The 17,225-nt window shown below is 39.2% G+C and overlaps 1 protein-coding gene across 1 annotated transcript in view; it reads right to left on the reverse strand.

Annotated features, from left to right (window-relative positions):
• Tmem156 (transmembrane protein 156) overlaps positions 1 to 17,225 on the reverse strand; it is a 60,480-nt gene that overhangs the window by 21,014 nt on the left and 22,241 nt on the right. The window contains exon 3 of the mRNA XM_035453037.1: positions 2,545 to 2,814. Coding sequence (XP_035308928.1) covers positions 2,545 to 2,814 — 270 coding nt within the window. The remainder of the gene's footprint in view (positions 1 to 2,544; positions 2,815 to 17,225) is intronic.

Genomic DNA, 17,225 nt, shown 5'->3' on the forward strand with positions numbered 1-17,225 from the left:
GCAGACAAAGAGGAAGGGAAAGGAAAAGAAGAGAGAAAGGAAAAGGGGGTTACTGCATTCCAAGCCACTCTCCACGGGCTGATTTGTTACACAGTCAGAATGACTGTGACACATTTCAAAGCCCTGCTCACTTATGTTTGAGGCAGCAGAGTAGTGATGTCTACCAGCCACCTGCTTTTAAAATGCTTGCTATTCTTCCATCATTGAAGAGGTACTGACCCAACTTGTTTTCTGTAAATTCAGGGCAGAATCTTAGGATGATTATAAGACTACAGAAATACAAATTTTGCCCAAAGCCAAGGCCAGGAAATGTTATTACTATTCTTAAAGAATGAAAAAAAGTTCTGTAACTAGTGACACAGGAGCTCTTCGGTGAACAGGAGATGATGATGATGACGACAATGGTGGTGATCTGATAGTGATGTTTGAAGCCACCAGCATGTTTTACAATTGTGAATAAATTGCTTATTTCTCGGTGATCAGGTTGATTCAGTTCAATTAACTATATCATATATCATATATACTTGTTCTTTTTGTTTTCTATTGTTGTGATTAAACTCTATGACCAAAAACAACTTAGGTGATGGGGGATGTCCTTCTGTATAAGTGTTTCTCTTATTGGTCGATGAATAAAACAGTTTGGCCAATAGAGGCAGGAAGAAAGGCAGGACTAGGAGACCGAGGAGAATTCTGGAAGAGGGAGGTGGGGAAAGGCACAATGAGAAGAGATGCCATGTAGACCACAAAGGAATAACAAGCCCAGGCATTCTCTGGTAAGTCAAGACCACATGGAAATATATGATTAATAGAAATGGGTTATTAATTAACACAGAGCAGGCTAGAGAGATGGCTGCACCATTAAAGGCTAGGCTCACAACCAAAAATAATTAGCACAGAGCTAGCCAATAAGAAGCCCTAGCCAGTGACCAACAGTTTTATGATTAATATAGCATCTGTTTGCTTATTTGGGACTGAAAGGGCATCAGGACCTGGCGGAACAACAACAACAAAAACCTCCAGTTACACTTGGGTTTACTTAACTTACAGTCTGTCACTGGAGGAAGCCAAGGCTGGAGCTCAAAGCCAGGACCTGGAGGCAAACACTGAAGCAGAGACCATGGAGGAATATTGCTTACTGGCTGGGGACCCCTGGCTTGCTCAGTTACCCAAATAGGGACTATACCACCCACGGTGGCACACAGATTCGACCACAGGCCATTCTGATCTGAGCCATTATTTAGTTGAGGTTCCCTCTTCCCACATAACTAGGTTTACATCAGTTTAGTAGTGGAAGCCATGATGACATTCAATGCTCCATTAGGCACTGCAGGGAATATATAGATATTCTTTTGTTTGTTTCTTCCTTCACTCAACAAATATTTATTGAGTATCTATTATGATTTACATCGGTAATGATGCTGAAAGGAGGAATATGATAGTAAACAAAGACAAAGACATTGCCCTCAAGAGGGCCACTGAAGAACCAGACAAAATGACAACTCATACTCAGTGAGTGGGTGAACGCTAAGTACTTACTTAGAATTGCTTTTTAAATAATCACTACCTTTGAAAAGAACATCCAGCTAACATTTTAGCTAGCAAGTACATATGAATTACACTGGCATTCTGACAGATTTTATGAACAAGTATTTTGTCTTCAATAAATTAAAGTAAAATTGATCAACATCACAAAGCCCTGTGAAATCTCTCATCAAAAGTCAAATCACTGAGTGTTCCAGTGCCACTTGATGCTAAAACAGAATGCTTGCATGGGGCGTGGGGCACAGTATATTCAGGCATGCACATGGTTATGAAGTCAGAAGACAACCTTGGGTGTTGTTCCCTCAGGTGCCTTTTGCCTTCTGTCTGAGGCAGGGTCTTTCTTTGACCTAGAACTTCACCAAGTACCCTCGGCTGTCTGGCCAGTGAGCTTCAAGAGATCTGCCTGTCTCTGCCTTCTTCCTCAGCATCTCTGGGATTAGAAGCAGGATCTCCAGCATGCCAGTGTTTTCTTTATTTTTCTTTAATATTACTTTAATATTTATTATGCATCTCTTGCACATATGTACACATAAGTGCAGTGCCTCAGAAGCCAGAAGAGTGTATCAGATCCCCCAGAGTTATAGGTATTTGCAAGATGTTCCATGTGGATGCTGGTCCTCTGAAAAGCCTCAATTGCTGAGCTCTCTCCAGCCTCCAGCCTCTGTGACGACTTTTGTTGTTGTTGTTGTTTTGTTTTGTTTTTGGGTTTTGGAGACAGGGTTTTTCTGTGTATCCCTGGCTGTCCTGGAACTCACTGGGTAGACCAGGCTAGCCTCAAACTCACAGAGATCTGCCTGTGTCTGCCTCTGCGTCCGGGGTGTGCCACCACTGCCCAGCCTTGTGCCTACTTTTTCTGTGGGTTCTGGTGTTCAAACCCAGATCTTTGCATGGTAGGGCAATAAGTTCTTTACCAACTGTGCTAGCTCTCCAGCCCTGGGATGCTTTTTTTCAGAATGACTTAATTTAGGCTTGGCAAATGTTACTCTATTCTTTTGTGTTTACCTTTCGGTGTTTGTTCCTGAGAAATGAGATCCACGTCTCCTTTGGATTCACAAACCAAACACAAGGAGCACATCGGAAATCCACTTGTGATGCCTTGGCAAATCTTACTGAAGCTTTGGAAACTGGAGTGATTTGGAAAGAGTCCCATAACGGTCTGTGTTTCCTCTGCTGGTTGCAGAAAAGCCACAGAAGAAAAATTGAAGGAGGGAAGAAGATTCGTGAGGTTGGGAAGTAAACATACTTCCCGGCAGGCAAGCTCTTGTGTTCTTTCTGCAAAGAAAAAAAAAACAAAACAAAACAAAAACATAAGCAAAAAAGCTCTCTTTAGCTGTGGATTTCCAGGCTTTGATCTTTAAATAAACACAAAGTAAGCTTTTCATTGTTCAGGCAGATGATGACCTGTCTGTGATGATGTTTTGTTCTTACATGAATTAATATCTACTCCACTGAAACATTTTGTTTTTCAACTTGTTGATTTCCAGAGGACAAATATCCATGTAGGAAAGTTACTGGAAACACTAACAGTTTAGCAATCCTCTGCTCTGAGAAATTTTTAAGGGTGTGTGTGTGCGTGCCTGCGTGCGTGCGTGTGTGTGTGTGTGTGTGTGTGTGTGTGTGTGTGTGTGTGTGTGTCTGTGTGTGTCTGTGTGTGTCTGTGTGTGTCTGTGTCTGCCTGTATATGTCATGTATGTGTGCGTGGAGGCCAGAAGAATGTATAGGAACCCCTGGAACAGTCAGCACTGTCTGACATGGGCACTAGGAACTGAACTTGGGTCCTCTGCAAGAACATTAAGTACTCTCGGATACCAACCAATCTCTGCAGCCACTGAAAAAAGAAATTTAACAGATAAATCTTAAGTTTTTCTGAATCTATGCATTTTAAAATAATCAATTTCATGGAGCTGAAGAAAGGATAGCAAAATCTGGACAGTGGTTCTGTGTTTGTTTCCTAAGTCCAATAGAGCAAAGTACTGCAACCTTGGCCATTGAAAACAAGAAAACTGGTTTGGGAGGCCAGAAGTTCAATGTTAATGTCAATAGTCAGAATCCTGAAGTCTAAAATCTTTGAAGACTCTAGAAGAGCCTTCCTGAGTCTCTTCTAGCTTCTAGTAGTTGCCTGCATTCCTCAGCTTTTGACAGCTGTCTGCATTCCTTGGCTTATGGCCCACCATTGTCTTTGCAGTCACAGTGATTTCTCCTCTGTATCCCTGCTTTCTTCTCTCCTAGCTCTGTCAAAGTTCCCTTTGACTCTGTGTGTCAGTCAGGATTTTCTAGAAAAACAAAACTGATAGAATGTCACTGATAGAATGACTATATCTAGATAGATAGATATATGTACGCACGTGCGTGTGTGTGCTCGCGCACGCGTGCGCACACACACACACACACACACACACACACACACACACACACAGGCCTCTAATGTCAGTGAAGGAATAAACTTGCCAGTGAGAGTGAGATCAAGTTTCATTCTTCCATTTATACATACATATAAACTGGTAGAATGTATATATACATAGATACAGAACTGATAGAATGACTATATATGTGTATATCATACACATATATACATACATACATACATACATACATACACACACACACACACACACACACACACACACACACACACACAATTTGTTAGAGTAGCTCCCAGGCTGTGGTCCAGCTAATCCAACAAAGCTTACTGATGGGGAGTTTGAGAATCCAGCAGTTATTCAGTCCACAAGGTTGAATGTCTCAGCTGCTCTTCAGGATATGCCAGAATCCCCCAAAAGTAGGCTGTAATGTCAGTGACGGAATAAACTTACCAGTGAGAGTGAGAGCAAGCAGGCAAAGAGAGCCAGCTTCCTTCTTCTATGAATGACCTTTATCTAGGCTGCCACCAACGGGCATGGTCCAGATTTAAGATGGATCTTCCTACCCTAGAAGATCCAGATTTAGGGTGGGTTTTTCCTAATTTCTTTTTTTCAATCAAGAAAAAAATCCCTCCTAGGTATGCCCAGTGGCTTAGGTTTTGGTTATTTCAGATGTAGTCAACTTGACAACTAAGAATAGTTGTCACAGTTTCTTTCTTATCAGGACATTTGTGATTAAGTATCATGCCCAGATGTGTGATTCAGGATATCTCTTATTGTTAATCACATTTGTAAGCCCCCTGTTGCCTTGTGAGGCAGCACTTGCAGGATCTAACAATTTGCACTTATTGTCTATTATATTTGGCCCCCAGGAAAGCCTTTAGAGTAGCGGTTCCCACCTTCCTAATGCTGTGACCCTTTAATACAGTGCCTCATGTTGTAGTGACCCCCAACCGTAAAATTACTTTCATTGCTACTTCATAACTGTAATTTTGCTACTGTAAATGAATCATAATGTAAACATCTGTGTCTTCTGATAGTCCTACGTGACCACTGTGAAAGGGTCATTGGATCCACAAAGGGGTCACGACCCACAGGTTGAGAACTGTTTAGAATGTCTTTTCCCAGCCATGGCTGAGCAGTTCTTTTCTGTCATGCATTTCTGTTAGGACACACTTCCTCACCACAATGTATTGTTTAAATGCAGGCATTTGGGGCTGGAGAGGTGGTTCAGTTGTTAAGAGTTAATTTAAAGAGATGACTGATCTTCCAAAGGACTCAGGTTCAATTCTCAGCATCCACATGGTGACTCACAACCATCTGTAATTCCAGTTCCAGGGATCCTGATGCCCTCTTTTGGCCTCACTGGACATCAGGAGTGCATGTGGTATACATACCTACCCAAAGGCAAAATATCCATACACATAAAATAAAGTAAAAATTTCAAAATTTTAAATATAATCCTGTGTTCCAGATTAAAATGTGGAGGGGCCCAGCACCCACATGGCAGCTCACAACTGTCTGTAACTCCAGTTCCAGGAGATCTGACGCTCTCACATAGACACACATGCAGGCAAGACACCAATGCACACCAAATAAAAGCAAATATATAAATAAACTTAAATGCACCCTTGGCCTGGGGTAGGACTTATCTGTGATTTAATCAATAATATAAGCAAATCCAAGCTCGTGGTGTAATTGAGAATGATCATTTAACAGTGATGATCAATTCAGGAATAGGTAACACATCTTTCAGTGATTCACACACCTTCAGCTATTTTTTATATGTGGAATAACTGACATGGCCAATCCCACCTTCCTGTGGCTTCTTACCTCCTCTCTAAAATGTGGTTTAGGGTTTCTAAGTAACAGAGAGCACAATGGAACAGCTGCTACACTTTTTAAAGTGATTACTTTTAATTCAGCGCCTTGGCTCAGACTTAAAGGAAGCCAAACTATTGGCTGGTATTAAAGACATTTTCAATAAGTGAAGCTTCTATCTTAATAGTAATGCCATATGCATTCTATTACTAGTGATTTTTAATATGATTTAATAAATTAGATGCTTACGTCCTAGTCCTCTGTATTTGAAACTATTTCTCTCATAATTCACATGTAATTTCCCACCGTGAAGAAATTTCAAAACTGAATTGTTAACAAAGATTTTTCTTGGAGGAAACAAATTGCACTCACACAAAGTTTACCTTGTGTAATATACTTATAATAAAAATTGTAATGAGTTTGTAACTGTAACATTATATTGCCTGCATTGACTATGTCAAAGGAGGAAGACGGGAATGTACCCACTGATGGAGGGCTCTCCTTTATAGTTTTCTCAATGTTACTAAAACACATGAAAAACGTATTTCCTGCCACCTTTCCATCTTGCTCACTGGTACTTTGATCTCATGAAATTTTCAGCTTCTTGAATTTATATTGCTATGACATGGCCTGAAAAGGAGAGTGAGAAATTTTTGCTATCAATATTGCAGTCTCCTTATTCAATAAGCAGCCAGCCGGGCTCCCTAGAATCGATTATATGCCTTTTATATTTGGACAGCTGGTCACTTCGTGAGGCTTTTAAACCTCAATTTTAAATATTTCTATTGGAAAAGGAATAAATAGAAGACACAGACTTTCTTGATAAAGTTTTAAGAAATAAATCATTCTTCCAAACCACTTTCGTCATGGGGGGTGGGGTATATTCTCCATAAACAAGGGTTTATGAACTTAACTACCTCCATTAATTATCCTGGAGTCAGATGTCTACCTGCCTACTCTGAGAGAAGCAAATGCATCCCAGAATTACTTCAATACCAAGTTGACACCTTCTCTGAGGAAGTATGCAGAATACTAAATAGAGTTAGGAAAACACATGACAGAATTGGACAAAGGTCCAGGACGATTATTTTCCCCTTTTCAAAGACAAGCAAACCGGAACACTAAAGAATTGTATTTTCCTCCCTTAAATTTTACTCTAAGAACGTATCACATGCATATTTGTACGAGATGCTTCATGCAAGATGCTTTCATTAAAGAATGAAAATAACACCATACAGTGGTGGCGCAAGCAGCAGTGGTGCACCCCTTTAATCTCAGCACCCAGGAGGCAGAGGCAAGTAGATTTCTAAGTTCTAGGCCAGCCTGATCTACAGAGTGAGTTCCAGGACAGCCAGGGCTACACAGAGAAACCCTTTCTCGAAAAAGAAAAAAAGAATGAAAATAAATAAATATTAGTATCACTATCCTCAAATGAAGAAACAGGTTGTTGCTAACACCTTTTGAGCAGCCTCACTGCCCCCTGTACCACAGCATATTTTGGAAGCACTGCACTATGTACTCTTCTGTGATTTGATTTTTTTCTTAGTATGTTTTAGTCATATCAGTTTTACATAACCATAGTTAATTTGTTGTCTCTTATGAATGAATATATTACATAATTCATCCATCTTTTTGACAGTGAACATTTGGGTTGTTTCCATATTCGGCTGTTCAAAATAATGCTGCCATGAAGTGTAACTTTCATATGTTACTGATAGGAATGCAAAATAGCACAACTACACTGGGGAACAGATTTTCATTTTCTTATAAGTTAAATATATACTTAACATATGGACCCCAAATTTCACTCCTAGGAAGTTATGCACACAAATAAAAACATATTCACATGGTAGGGTGCTTCTATTTCACCTGCACATGAGTTTTATGGTAGCGACTAAATGTTATAAGAGCCAAGAACTGAAAACAATCCACATTTCCAGCAAATAGTGAATCTAAAAAGAACTCCTGACATACGATGGAATATCACTCAGTGACAAAGAGAAGAAACTACAAGTAACAACATGGATGAATCACAATGGTGTTTTTGCCAAACTGAACAAGCCACACAAGCAACTGTGCACCCCATGATTCCGTTTATATGAGATTTAGAAAAAATGCACAATAGTGGTGGTGGAGGGGCTCTTATGGGATGGAGCAAGACAGGATGCTTTGGAGAGATGGAAAGTTATGTCTTAATCATGGTTCCAATGTGATAGGTCAATTGGTGAATACACCTGTCACACCGTTCTCTAGTCCATAGCTGTGTTGATTGTTAACTGTTTAGATTCCTTTTTTAGTTTGATGCAATTCCACTTGTCTATCCTAAAATATTTGTTCCCTGTGCTTTTGAGGACATTTCTAAAAGTCATAGCAGGGACCAATCAAGTCAAGATTTTTTTTTCTAACAGTTTGACAGTCTTGGGTGTTACAATGCTTTTTGTTGTTGTTTTTACAATGTTTTTAATCTGCTTTGAGTTTGTTACACATATAGTGTGAGATAAAGGTTCAAGTGTAGTCTTCTATTATTCATATTTTTGATGGCTTCTCTTATCTACTGAAACAACTAAGTATTTATTTTATATGTATTTCATAATTTTAATATTGCGATTCTTTGAAGATCTGACTGCTGTCTGTTGAGTCTTCCTGTGCTTTATGATTTTTTGGTGAATAGCTCATTTTCTTTGGTATTTTATTTGGGAGTTATATGAGGACTGGCTTGAAGAATTTTTTCCTCCACAGAATATTAGTATTTGCCTCTGCTGGGTATCTAATGGTGCCAGTGATCCAAAAGGCCTTCAACTCACTTCTCGCATTGGACTTTTTATACCTCACACATATGGACCTCAATGTCCATATTATGGCCAGCTGTGCATAAACTCTCAATAAAGTTTTTTTCCTTACTTCTTCCAAAGCAGAGACAAAATGATTTCCCCATAGCCAGACATTTTCCCCATTGTTTGCCAGATAGCTACTCTAGGTTGAGTGTTATTTCTGTAATGCATTAGTTATTTTTCAGCTAGTAAATTGTTGGTAAACTTTGTAAGAGACATATGAATTAATATCAGAGTATATGCATTCTACCTGTAGCTTCATGATACTTAATGAAAGCCCAGTAAATGGTATTTTTGCCACTAGAAACATTGCTGATATAATCTCTTCAGGAAAAATATTTAGCAGCATCACATAAAATTAAATAAACCCAATACAATGTACCATCTGTATCCGCTTAAAACTCATATCCTGAACTCTAGTCCCAATATGATGATATTTAGAGGTGGAGTCTATGTGGGTAATTAATTCATGAAAATAGAATTCTGAAGTGTAGGATTTGTGCCCTACAAAACGAGGCCAGAGAGATAACTTGCTCCCTTTCTGCCTCCTGAAAATGTTGGAAAAATAGACAGTCTATAACTCAAAAGGGACACTTACTCGAACCCAGCCACATGGGCATCCTGATTGTATGAAGAGGAAAGGCTTGTTTGTGCACAGCAGAATGAACACAGACAGTCTACAAGAACAGGAGAAAATTGTTGTCAACTATACAGCTGACATGAGGATAAATATATAGAATATATAAAGAACTACACACACAAAAAAAAAATCCAGTCAGCAAACAGATAAATGTATTGGACAGAGAGCTCCAAAAAAAAAAAAAAGAATATCAAATGACCAACAAATACATGTGTTCAATATCCTCAGCCATCAGGAAATACAGACTAAGCTATGTCGAGATTCTACCTCAGCACAGTCAGAATGGCTAACCCACCATCAAGAAAACGAATGGTGACAAATGCTGGGGAGGATGTGGTGACAGAGGAATCCTTATGCACAGCTCGTAGGAGTGTAAACTTGTGCAGCCACTTGGGAAATTTGTACAGCAGTGTCTCAAGCAACTAAAAATAGAGCTTAGGAGATGACTCGGTAGGTGAAAGTGTTTGCAAAACAAGACTGACAACCTCAGTCCAAATTCCTTGAACCTATGTAAAAGCCAGGCATGGTGGCACTTGTCTGGAATCCCAGCATTCCTGGTAAGATAGGAGGTCAAGCCAGAATTCCTCTTCTGCTCATAGGCCAGCTACTCTGGAGGAAGCTGTGCATCGTCAAAACAAGACAGACTGTCTCACACAAAGTAGAAGGAGAGGGATGACTCTCAAAGTTGTCCTCTGACCTCCACATGGGCATCACGGTACACACATGTCCCACTACTGCCGTCACCAACACACATACACAGCCAAAAAACCGCACTATATAACCCAGCTATACCAGTTCTGGAGATATACCTGAAGGAGTTAATCAGCATACCACAAAGATATTTGTGCATCCATATTTATTGATGCACTAATCATAATAGCCAGTCTAGATATACCCCACAAGAAAAATGGGTAAAGAAAACCTGATACACACAGAGAGAGGGGAGAGGGAGAAGAAGGGAGAGAGGGGAGAGAGAGAGAGAGAGCTCTTCAGTTGTAAAGAAGAATTAACTTATGTCATTCCCAAGGAAATGGATGGGATTAGAAATCATGTTAACCACCCCCACACGCACACACACACATACACATCAATGCCTTGGGCAGATGTGAGAGCTACAGAGTCATAAGAGTAGGAGAGCCATTCCCGATCGCCACCAGCAGCCACACTTGGGAGAGCAGGCCCTGCACTCTGCCATGGCAGCACAACAGATCTAACTCTGTTAGTGGAGATGTGGGTGAGCCACTCTTGAAATGGTGAACATGGGACAGCTGCCCTCAATTCCCGTCTGGCAAACCAATCCGACAGCTGCTCAGGCCCAAACCCAGAGTTATGACTTGGCCTGCCCCAATACCCACCCCATCTATGATCTTCCGGAGCATGTGAAGAGCCCTGACACACAGCCCCAAAGCTGCAGGATCTTCATAACACAGGGCACGAGTGGGATGTCTAGAAAGAGTCCTAGGGAGACCCAGCATCAAATGTGTAGTGGAAACCAGGGGCCTCGAGCCAGACCAATGACTCTTTGCAATGAACACTTGCAAGTACAGATGTATGGATCAAGGGGTATATGATGTGACTTGTTGAGTCTCACTGCAGCTTCCGTGATGAGACTTTTAATTCCTTCCCCACCCACTTTTTTTTTTTAATTTTTTTCTCCTTTTATTTTTTTCATTTTTTCTCTTAAATTCTGCTTTATTCGGGGGCCTGGGGATGCAGGAGTGATGGGCAGACTCAAAGGGATGGGGAATGAATGGGATCAAGACATAGGATGTGAAAAACACACCGAATAAATAAATTTTATTAATTTAAAAGAAGAAATCATGTTAAGAAATAACACACAATCAGTAGGTCAAACGCCACATTTTCTATCATAGAGACTCTAGATTCTAATATGTATATGTATGGGACATGAAAACACAAAGGAGATTGTGGTGAGTCAGGCAGAAGTCTAAAGGGTGAATGAGAGGAATAAGTGACATTGAGAGGACAAGAATGGGGGGTGAAAAGAGATATAAGCAAAGTACAGTGGTTATATGTATGAATAAAAATAATTTCTAAAGAAAATGTCATGCTTTTCTACAAAAACAACAAAAATAGGTATACCAAGAAAGCATTTGCCACTCAGGCCCCAATGCATAATGAGACAGACGGCTAGAAGCATCCAAGCAAGGGCTGCTGGTGTCAAAACTTCATGGCTCAGCCAATAAAGCCAACTTTTCAGAAATGATGGGCACAGTTGACTTCAGCATGTTTGTTAGCACATGTTGCCTAAAATGCATAGTAGCATGTCCTCTTGTAGCATCTTAAAACTGCAATGATTCAGAAAATTCAGTAATGTCAGAACAAAATTAATTTACGCACCTGATCTTTGTCCTTTATGGAGATTTTCAGACTAGTGTGTCTTGAGAATAATGCTTCACCATGGCTGAGGGGTGTGTCTGTGTGTGTGTGTGTGTGTGTGTGTGTGTGTGTGTGTGTGTGCACTTATGTATAATGAAGATCAAACCTAGAGCCTCATATATGTCAAACGCATATTCTACCACTGAACTATATTCCCAGTCATTAAGTTGAAATATTGAATCAGCTAAAAATGAGTTATATATAAAAATATTTAACCTGATATCTGGTATATGTAAATTCACACATTTGTTAAAATGCTTACGAATTTTGAGGCAAAGGTCTAGGGAGATGACTCAGTCATTAAAGTGCCTTCCACACAAGCAGGAGGACCTGACTTTGGGCACTCAACACACTCATAAAAACCAGGCATTGCAGTACACATCTGTAACCCTAGGGTTGGAGGTTGGAAACAGTATCCCTAGAGGTTACTAGAAAACCTGTCAAGTCAATTCATAAGCTCAGATTCAGTGACAGGCCCTGTCTGAAATAGTTAAGGGACAGAGCTGTAGAGACGATGTCTGGCATTGACCTCTTGCCTCCACAGACACTACACACACACACAGTGAACACCTGTAGTCCCAGCACTTGGCAGGCTGAAGTGGGAGAATCATTTGAGTCTAAGAGTTTGAGAGTATCCTGGGCATCACAACAAGACCTTTGTCAAGTCAAACTTTAAATAGGCATATGTCCTAAACCTTACTGTGTATAGCTGGTTCAATTTTTATAAAAGTGTCAATAAGAAGAAAATTAGGTGCCCATTTTGAGAGCAAGGATGACATTTCATTTATTACAGCCCCCTCAATACACTGCCTTTAATAATAGAGTCATAAATATAGTCAAGACATGCTATAGACCTGAGGGTTTGTCCTATAATTCACAAGTGGAGGTCCTTCATTCTTGGTTTTCCTCAGTTTTACTGTTCATTATATTACCATTTCCACCAGAAAGTGTAACATGGAAGAGAAATGAAAGCTAGTGAACTTTTCGTATGAGTTTGACTCGTCAAAGCAACATCAAAACAGCTGGATGCAATTAGACTAGTAGTGTTTTCATCCGCAATGTTCTTGCCCCGCTTTCTGCAAATCTGTTATACCCTGCTGTGTCAGCTCTTATAAAGTTTTGAGATATTGATATGAGAACATTTTATTTGAAAATCAATAAGAATCATGACATCTCTTTGAAAGTGCCTCTGCAGGCACGAAGAATAGTGGGGGATTATTTGAACTCCGCCAAGTTATTATTTTTCTTGGCAACTGGAAACAGAAGAAACCTCTTCCCAGCATAGGCCTGGAAACAACATTAATGTTCCCATAACACCCTTTTACAACCTGTTTTACTCTTTATGGGGTTGTACTTAATTGCTTGACAACTGGTTCTCTTCATGACTGAAGACTCCTTAAGAGTCTACCTTTCCTTTAAGTAGCCTTTCCTTCCCAACACAGAAGACACTGTGGATAAGTGAAAGAATCAATTAAAGATCATTGGGGTCAACCTAACAATTAACCAAGTATCCACTTCAAATTTTATATGCATGTGTGTTTGTGTACCATGTGCATCCTTGGTAGCTATGGAGTCCAGAAGACCATGTAAGATCCCCTGGGACTGTTGTGAGCCTCCATGTGGGTGCTGAGAATAGAACCCAAGTACTCAATGCTTTTAAGCATTGAGCCATTTCTTCAGTTCCCTCCCCCAGACTCCCTCTTTAATGTTACACCCATCAAAAGCAGATCATCAATGATGTAGTTGAGAGCAACCTGGAATCAAAATATACTCATCCCTAACTGCATCTCCATTCTCTACATGGGCTTTAAGTGGGTCAAACTGTTCATCAGCTGCTGTGTGCTGGCTGCCTTTTAAACCAACTAGGGGGGGGGGGTAGAACAATTCTGGAAAATAGGTTATCTTGCCAATGCAGCCTGTTAAGTGGCAAGCAATATTTAAGCTCTCCTTTTTTAAAATTAGACCAAATAGCCAGCAATATGTAATTGTAATAATTGAAGATTCCTACTAATAATTATTCTAATACTTGCATGCATTCTCGATAACATATGAGTAGATATGGTGCTAAATTTTTAACTTGAGGTTTTATAGAGTTTATTGTTTTGAAATCAAATATATGAAACCTTATGTATATACTGTTCCACCTTGAGATTCCTTCTGAGTTGACATGAAATCAGGGTAAAGACAGGGTATCAGTGATCAATTCATAAGTTAAGTCATTTTATCATATTGATTCTAGAAATTAAAGTGAACATAGCAATACAATATGAAGGAAAAAACACAAGTACCTACCAGGCTAAGACTATCCTTGATAATCTCAAGATTCATTTTTCTTCTTCAAAAATAATCTCACTTATCATGTAAATAATTGTACCAAATTCTTTACTTTATGATATGCGCTGATTGACCACTCAATTCATTTCATAAAATAACTCAGGTTGGTATTAAAAACTAACACTAATGATCGGGAGTGGTGGTGCATGCCTTTAATACCAGCACTTGGGAACCAGACAAAGCAGGATCTCTGTGAGTTCGAGGTCAACCTTGTCTACACAGTGAGTTCTAGGACAGTCAAGACTACATAGAAAGATACTATCCCAGACAAAATTAAGGAACAAAATAATTATGTTCATATCTCCTTAATTTAATCAATATAAGGCTACAGCTGTTTAGGTTATAGCAATAATCCTAATGACCCATACATAGATCATTATAAAGCATATTACACTTTTTCACGTGTGAAGCAGTTTACCCAATGATCAACATTTTGTTTATGGTGGCTTTGAGCAAAATTGCTTCCAGCATGGAAGGACATCAGAAGACAATGGTTTGCAAACATTTTTGTTTGCTGTTCAGCAGTAAGGATCCTTAGAAACAAAGTATCCGAATAATTTCATCATCCTAAGGAATCGGAAGAACCATGCAGTTCTCAGACCAGGAAACAGAAGTAGTTCTTTCCAGTTTGGGAAGGCAGAAAGCAACAGTGGCAGCTGAGAGAACAGACATCATAAGTGACATGTGTCCTCGTGAAAAATAGACACTTCACTAACAGGACCAGGAAGTTCAACTGATGTGTATTTTGCAAAAACTCTACCTTCTGTTTACAGATTCAAAGACCCACTAGTGCTCCCACCAGGCTGCTCTCTGAACATCTTCGCTCTGTACTGGACTTGTGGCGTCACACTTTAGCAGGAACTAAAAGTCAAAAGCACAATGCCTATCTTCCTCTTCCCCACAATTGGTGATAAGCTTCTAGAGTTTCCACCTCTCACAGAGCACTAACCAACTTAGTAGACTGTGTGTGCCAATTACCTGATTTTCATTAGATTCAAACTAATTTTTCAAAGTAATAGGTATATAAACACAGAAAAGGCCCAGCTTAGATAGCTACTAAATGTGTTTTTATTCTCCGGCCCAAAATATCTTAAAAATAGGTTTTCTTTATTCTATTTTCCTTAGGACACATTTTTCAGCCAGTAAAAATAAGCATCAAAAATATACACTATGCTTGCTTAATCTGAGTAATATAAAACACCAAACTAAAAGAAAAAATTTTAAATTCAATCACTTTTAAAATTGTAGTTACAGTGCTTATTTAGCAAAAATATTTTTATCTGGCTACTTAGCATCATTTAATATGCAACATTAAATAATCATTGCAGTATGTCATCAAATATAATTAGCAAAAGTATTTTTATCTGAATACTTAGCTTTGCATATATGCAACAATAAATATTCATTGCAGCAAGCTATCAAATATAAGTTTTTCTCTAGTTTTAATAAGTTTATATGGTTTCTATTTAGTAATAGAATGGTGTTTTCTTTTTCTTCTTATTAAATGCTAAAGAGCACAATTATCACTTAAACATCCACAGTAACATGTTTTCCAATCTCTTAATGATACACAAACAGGATTTAAACTTGTCCTTTGCTCCTCTTCCCTGAAGTTTCAACAACCCTGTAACAGTTCTTTAACCGGCTCTCAGAGTGGGGTTTTGCCCAGTTCGGGATGCTCACAAACACACAAGAAAGTGCTTGTATTTCTACCAATATGTTTTTATTGTATATTGAAAATACTAAAATTACAATTATTTTTCCAAAATCACAAGTAAATTATCTGCATCAACTTGTGATCAAATGAATTCGGCCACATAAAAATAAATAGACATCATTTTCCTAAGTAAATAGTTCCAGAATATAAAAACAGACGTACTACTATTCCAAAGGAAGGAAACCGTTTCAAAGACTAATTCATGTAATGGTATTATCTTCTGTCCTGTGCCTGGAATCTAAATACAGATTTTAAATACTTTTCATCTTCAGTTTGTAACCATAACCAAGTCCTAAGGCCCTGTGCTGGACAGCAGTCAACTAAAATTGGGATCTCATTTTTACTTAAAGGTGTTTGAGACATTGAACTTCATTCAGCTCACGCATCGTACACCCACAAAGATCTCCTCTGTCATCATTAGCTGACAATTTGCTCTAGAGAAAGGAGGGCTCGATTGAGATGATTTACTTACCTTTTGGTGTCTTGAAAAATTCTGGCAGGACTAAAATGAATGTGACCACAATTGCCATAAATAATTTAAGGAAAGCGGTTTCTGTCATGGCTACTCACATGACACAAACGTGTTTCCATCCCCAGCAGCTTGATACTATGTTGCTTCCTGCTTAGAGTTTCATCTCTGTTCTACTTCAAGTTCCTGAAATTTACCTCATACTCACTTCCGTTTGTGTCAGACTTAAAAAAAAAAAAAAAAAAAAAAGGTATCCGGAACTGAGTGAGACTTCTTCATTTTGAGTCACTTTGCCTAGTAAAGCCACCCTCTAACAAGGGCACTTTTGAACTTATCTGCTAAACAAGGAAGATGTGTAAATGATCTTAAGAAGCAGAGGGGGGGTCTGGCTTCATCCAGATTTGAAGCTATTTTCCATGTTTACCAGTGTGTGAGGATAAACGTAAACCTACAGCATGATAACCAAAACTAAAAGGACGAATGTCAGTGGCATCCAGGGTTATGAACACCATTCACTAGTTTACTTATTAAATGATAGTTGATCTCACTGAAATGCCAGGCGCTGTGTTGGAGTCTTGTGTTTGGAAGACAGTAAACACCACAAGAGACGTGCATAAACTAAAGGCTTATGACAATTTTGGGGTTCTGCTTTACTGTCGTCTCTGCAAGGGGTTAGAATGTAACTTGTTATGTCTATAAACACTGTGTTTACTATTACACAATCCACATTTCTATTCTCCTTGCTGAAGAATAAACTCTTTCTTTAGGATAATCCCGGAGAAGGAAAATAGTTGTTTTAGAATGTAAATGAAGGGCAGGGAAAACCATGCTGAATAAAGCCTACAAGCAAGTGAATGCCTTTACTTAAGAGAATGCATGTAGTTAGCATTTCCATTGTTAATCGTCTGGCCCATTAAAGTAAAAATGTATCAAATACTTCCAATCATTGTATCCCTGCTCGGTCCCTACAGCCCCATAGCCATTCATTTCTGCTTAGCCTATGCCTTGTTCTCCATTGCCCACTCCTAAGCTGTATGGAACAACAGGTGGGTAAGGAGTTAGGACTACAGTACAAAGGCCATGCTGTGAATATGCTCTATGCACCAACTGA

This window comes from Cricetulus griseus (genome assembly GCF_003668045.3).
Source record: "Cricetulus griseus strain 17A/GY chromosome 1 unlocalized genomic scaffold, alternate assembly CriGri-PICRH-1.0 chr1_1, whole genome shotgun sequence".
In the NCBI taxonomy this organism is placed as follows: Eukaryota; Metazoa; Chordata; class Mammalia; order Rodentia; family Cricetidae; genus Cricetulus; species Cricetulus griseus.